Genomic DNA, 6,000 nt, shown 5'->3' with positions numbered 1-6,000 from the left:
TTAGAAAAAAAGATCCGCAGATGACACTTCTGCGGAAGAATCGAGTCCTCTGCGAAACTGTCAAGAATCAATTTAATTTCTTCAGCAACAATTTGCTCAGAGAGATTAATGATCTGCAGAGACAACACCATTGCCGCAGAGCCGCTTCTGTTGAAGTATGAAAGTTACTTCTTCTTCTTTTTTTTTTTTTTGTCTTTATCACCTACCACCTCAATTTCTCATTGCTATTCACATTCCTCGGAATGTTTAAGGCTTCTGCAAAGCCCCTTATGCGGAAGTCATGGTCATTCTACAAAATTCTATTTTTCATGGTTAAAATGTTCAAAACCCCCTTCTCTTTGATCATTGAATGAAATTTCTTGTATTTTTTTTGGGTTTTCTTAATGGTTAATGGTTAAGTTGTAATATTTAACATCATTTCTTTTATATTATATAATAATGTAATAAAAAGAGCATATTCGTAAAAGACATTACTTTCTTTAACATGTTTCTTTCATATGATACCTTTCCACATTATATAGTATATATACTAACAAACAAACACCTAATCTTACTATCAATATTTGTTTGAAAATGTAAATATGTCGTTGAAAATATCAAAATCGATTGTTATTTGTGAACTCGTATCCAATCTTTCAACAATCTCAAAGTTTCACAACTTTTTAAAAAAGATAATGACTTGATAGGATATACCATACAATTGTTTTGCCTTGAGCTCTCATAGATCTTGTTCCATTTCTCATATGTTCTTTGTTTCTAAGACCCTCTGGTATGCATACCACGAAATGGGTCGTGGTCTAGGTGGCCACGACCGTGGTTAGTGCACACCACCCCGGACCTTTGTGGTTCTTAGTGGTCGTTGTTCTTTGTGGTGGGAAGAACGGAAGAGCACGCCCAATCAAATTTCTTCTTCTCATTTTTTCTCTCTTCTTGTCTCTATCTCTCTCTTCAATAAAATGTATATATATATATATTTTTATTTAAAATCAAAAAATAAGAGATATAGTGGTGAGTATACCAACCTTTTAGTGGTGGTTAGTGGTGATGACGTGGCACCCACCACTATAGTGGTTAGTGGTGGGTATAACGGATGGCCTAATGATTGTTGGTTCTCATAAAAACCCGATATCATGAAACCCTAGAAACATTTTGAATATACTTATTAGTGGAAAATAAATGAAACATCTATCTTTCCCTCTCCAATTATCTAAATATTTTTCAAAGCAACAATGAATTATTCACATTTCACAATCCAAAACATACAAAAAGCTCGATGGTTACACCGATCATCATTTACTTTGTAGACCGGTGGCGACCCCTAGATGGTTTCACCCCATGCCGCCCACTTCCTTTCTGACCACCACCACCACCACCGCCACCACCACCCCGATGCCTGCTAAACGAAGAAGACGATCCAACACTACCAATTCTCTTCACAGATCTTCTCCGACCACTCAAACTACCATTCCCAAGTGCAGCTTTCACAACAGCTTCTCTAGCAACTTCCCTCGCCTTTTGTGGATTCACGGGCTGTTTGTTGAGGTACGCTAGTTTTGGAAGAAGCCCACAAAGTGTTTTTCTCATTTGATCATCACTCATATTGCTTTGACTTGGGTTCCCTAATAGATTCAAAGCTTGCAATGAGTTATAATTTGCCACAAGTTGTCCAAGTGCTTTTGATGTTGTTATTTTGTTGAAGCTCAAGTCCACAATCGTTAGCTTCCTTAGCCTATGTAGCCCCTCCACATTGCTTATCTTGTTTCCCGCAAGGTACAACTCCTTAATCAATGTACAATTCGATAACCCTAAAAACATGCATAATTATTATTAATAACAAATAAAAACGTACTTCCATTTCCTTCTATTGCAACATTGTTTTTTCAATTCCATTTTTTTATTGACCGGTCTTAGTCAGATTCAGACTGTTTAATACCACAATCAATATGTATCTGACTCAATCAGATGTTGACTCAATCAACAACTATCAAGAAATAGCAACATCCGATCATTTATTTGTTTTATAAAATCTATTGAATTATAGAATATTTGGATTAAATGAGTTACTTACCTTGTCCAATTCGTGAAATCCGATTGTAGCTCAAATCAAGAATCCTCAAACGTGTTACCTCTCGAAGGCCTTCAATGGCACTGATCTTGTTTCTTGAAATATCAAGAATGTGAAGACCCTTTGGTAAGGATCCTGGTGTTATATGAACTGCAAGAAGATTAAAGAAGATTAACTATAAGATGATATAAAGAACTAAAAGATTTTTTTTTTTTTTTTTGGGTGGATAATGGAGTATAATTTATAAACCTATTGAATTCCCAGATAAGTTGACTGATCGGAGAGATGAAAATCCGGAAATTGTTGGGATCACTTTTAATCCTATACCAGAAATGTAAGCGACTGTTGAAGAAGAATTTAAAGACTGTATCACTCTGTTCGCATATGCAATCTCTTCAGGAAGATCGTTGTTTCTGGATGTCGCTGGTGCTTTTCCGTTTTCCGGCGAGGGTGGAAAGGTAATTTCATTCTCTTCTTCTTCTTTGTTACCAGGCTCTGTTGGAATTTCCTGAACCCATTCATCTACTCTCGTCAATGACGATGATGGTGATCCCGCCGGAAACGCCATCCACTGGTTCTGCGGCCAGAAACCAGAGCCTTGATGAAACGAATTCCACCGGAGATCTCCGACGTTGTTGATATTTTCTGATTTTGGAAGCTTTGATTTTGACTTTTCGAGTCGTCTGTTTGGTTCCAGATCCGATGAGTATCCACCTTGTTGATTGGTTAGGAGAAGCATGTTTTGAACGCCTTTAATCGGTTCATGAAGATTCCGGTGACTCCATAATAACAACTTCCACCATAGCTTTCTGCTTTTCGATGGTAAGATCTGACTTGAAGAACACTTTCGTAAAATCACTTTATCTGCGCTGTAATTACTCGTTACCGAAACAGGACTTATACAACCGTCTCCCAATTTCTGCAAATCTTCAAACGACTCGCAAGGAGCGATCCGATTCATCGGCAATACCCTTTTCGTTTCTAGATTCGAACACGATCGTTTCAGCTTCGGAGACGCTAAAAATGGCGTTTTAGAAGCTCCAGGATCACTTAAATGTCCATCTTCATCCATCTCTATATCCGATGAATTGTTTTGATGATTATCGATATCCGTGTCTCTGTATTCTTCTGGTTCTTGAATCGGCGTTTTACAGATGGAAATTTCGCAGCTGCGATGGTGATCGGAGTTAAAATAATCCCTTTCGTATTCATCTTCCCCTTCATATGCTTCTTCTTCTTCTTCTTGAAGCTGAGCTTTTACAGGGCTTTCATGGCTGACAACCTTCACGTTGCAGGTTGAAGTCTTTGGTACAGAGAAGGGTACATCTACACTGAAAGTTGACTTTGACTTTGACTTTTGGTCAAAATCCTTTATATCTACAGGCTTCCCCAAGTGTTGTAATTTCACTTGCATAATTTTATTATTATCATTCTCCTCCTAAGAACACAAAGAACATACAAAGTCAATAAAAGTCAAAACTATAGTCAAATTACAGAATTTAGATTGAAAGTTTGTAACCTACCAAGAAAACGATGATTAGATATTAAAAAACAATTTAATTTCAACAAAAATAAGAATTGAATAAATAAAATCTAACCTTGTTTTTCTTATTCCTCCCTGTTAACGAAGGAAAGCAACAGATAATCGGCATGGATTTTTATTGAGAGAGAGAGAGAGAGAGAGAGAGAGAGAGAGAGAGAGAGCAATTAAACAATAAAAAGAATCCCAGAAGAAAAACAGATTTATGTTTGATGGAGGAATAAATTCGATATAGAATCAATCAATATTAGCCATAATCGATCGGCAATTGGCGAAGAAGAGATAGAGGTGAATATGGTGAAAAGAGAAAAAGACGGTTGCCGGAGATTGAAAAAGCGGTGGTTTCAGACGCGTCGCCGCCAAGTCTTTTGGAAGAATAACCAGGGTTCACCACCGTGACGGCGGCCAGAGTGATGAATAATTAGAGCTTCTGTCGAGAAGCTTGCCAGCTGCGGTGGTGGTGTACGTTGTGGGAGCGGCGGTTTAGGGCGGAAGAAACAATGAGAAGTGATTCATCATATATGAAGGGAGGACACGATGGCCCACTTGTTGTGTATATCGACGAAACTTAATATTTGATGTGATAAGTTCATTAACCAACGATTTATTCGTGCATTATTCGAATATATGTTTTTATAGATAAATAGTAAGCATACAATTTTTGTTTTCTGAAATTTACCAGGTCTATCTGATATCTTTACAACAAATTTCAAATATCAATTAGCAAGTTAATAAAAAATATAACGTATAATAACTGAAATTCAGTTTTAATGAATATATAAAATTATAAATTATACCTAGTTTGGTATGTTCAAAAAATACCATCCAAGTAAGTTCTCTGTACAAAAACACCAACGAACTACATATTTTGTTCAAATTTCACCTTGTGGTAACCGATATTTACCGGTAAAAATCAATTAAGGGAAAAAACAAGAGAAAATGACTTAGAAAGATAACTATGTTTCAAAATCGTTTAAAAAACATCATCAAAGTTGATCTGTTAAAAAAACACCATCCAAATAAGGTTTTTGTACAAAAAGAACACCAACAAACTATATGTTTTGTTCATATGTTACCATTGGTAAATGGTAACTAGCTCTTTTATGTTAAAAGATGATTTGATGTAATTATTGGTGACATGACATGATAAAGATTTCGATAAAGTTAACATTCGGTTGGGACAAACCTTAATGTTTTTATCAGGATTAATCTTCGTGGTTGATGTATAAATTGGAGAAGATGCTTACAGCCACAAGAGTTTTTATCATCAAATATCTTATGTGTCTTTTAAATGCGTGAGCTTGAGTTAGAGATCCTTGATTTAGTAGAATAATAAGCAATAAAAGGAGAAGAAGCCCTAAATCGATTTATAAAGGATAAATATATTAATCAATGTCATGTCACTAATTATCATGCTATGTTACAATAATGTATGCCAATTTGCTATGGGTAGTATAACAATCTTGAGCAATATTTTTGAATATGTATGCCAATTTATAATGTGATTACAACAATGCCTTGATGAATATTTATGTCAATTTGTAGTGTGGTGAAATCTACTTGTTTGCATCTTACCTAACTACAGGTCATAACTAAACTATAATGGATTGCAAAATCTCATGCATCTTCTAGTTTTCACAAATTTCATCCCTTAAGTTACTTATGGACATTTATCCTCATGTTTTCACAAATTCTTCATTCATGAAGAAGCACTAAATCAATTTTTAAAAGATGAATATATCAACTAATGTCATGTCACCAATAACTAGACTAAGGCATCCTATAATGTAACCTATAAGAGCTAGTTACTAGTGGGTAACATCCGAACAAAATGTAAGTTTGTTGGTGTTTTTTGTACAAAAATCTTACTTTGAAGGTGTGTTTTGAACGATTTTGAAACATAGTTACTCTCTTGAGTCAATTTCTTTTGTTTTTTTCCCTTAATAAATTTTTACCGGTAAATATCGATTACCATAAAATGAAATTTGAACAAATTATGTATTGGGTTGGTGTTTTTTGTACATGAGCCTTACCCGAGTGGTGTTTTTTGAACAATGTACATGAGCCTTACCGGGGTAGTGTTTTTTGAACAAATTAAACTTGAATGATGTTTTTGAACGATTTTCAAACATAATTATTCTTATAAGTTATTATAAGTCACTTTCCATTAAAAGTAATAGAAAAAAAAGCAATTCTCATCTACTAAAAGCAGGATGAGTTGAGTGATATATTCATATTTGTACTTGGTATAAATGAAAAAGATGCGGTAAACCGGCCAGTCTTTTGTTTTCACTAATTTTCCCAATGAAAACAATTATTTTTTGTTTCTTAATTCAAAAATACGTTATCTTTTTTTAGGACGACAAATCTACATTAATCCTAAGCTACTTTTAAT

General features: G+C 34.9%; 1 protein-coding gene across 1 annotated transcript; it reads right to left on the bottom strand.

The window, feature by feature from the left end:
- Positions 1–1,095: 1,095 nt before the first annotated feature.
- On the bottom strand, positions 1,096–4,174 carry LOC145057427 (Outer arm dynein light chain 1 protein). Its single transcript, XM_079005270.1, has 4 exons — positions 3,664–4,174; positions 2,315–3,503; positions 2,069–2,215; positions 1,096–1,805 (listed from the first exon to the last, which is right to left on the bottom strand). Exons 1-4 carry the CDS (start codon positions 3,715–3,717, stop codon positions 1,294–1,296), a joined length of 1,902 nt encoding a protein of 633 aa, XP_078861396.1. The 5' UTR covers positions 3,718–4,174; the 3' UTR covers positions 1,096–1,293.
- Between the last annotated feature and the right edge of the window lie 1,826 nt (positions 4,175–6,000).

The sequence above is a fragment of the Lactuca serriola genome, chromosome 6 (assembly GCF_051521515.1).
Source record: "Lactuca serriola cultivar US96UC23 chromosome 6, Lser_US96UC23_V15, whole genome shotgun sequence".
Classification (NCBI taxonomy): domain Eukaryota; kingdom Viridiplantae; phylum Streptophyta; class Magnoliopsida; order Asterales; family Asteraceae; genus Lactuca; species Lactuca serriola.
This window is presented reverse-complemented; position numbering and strand designations above follow the sequence as displayed.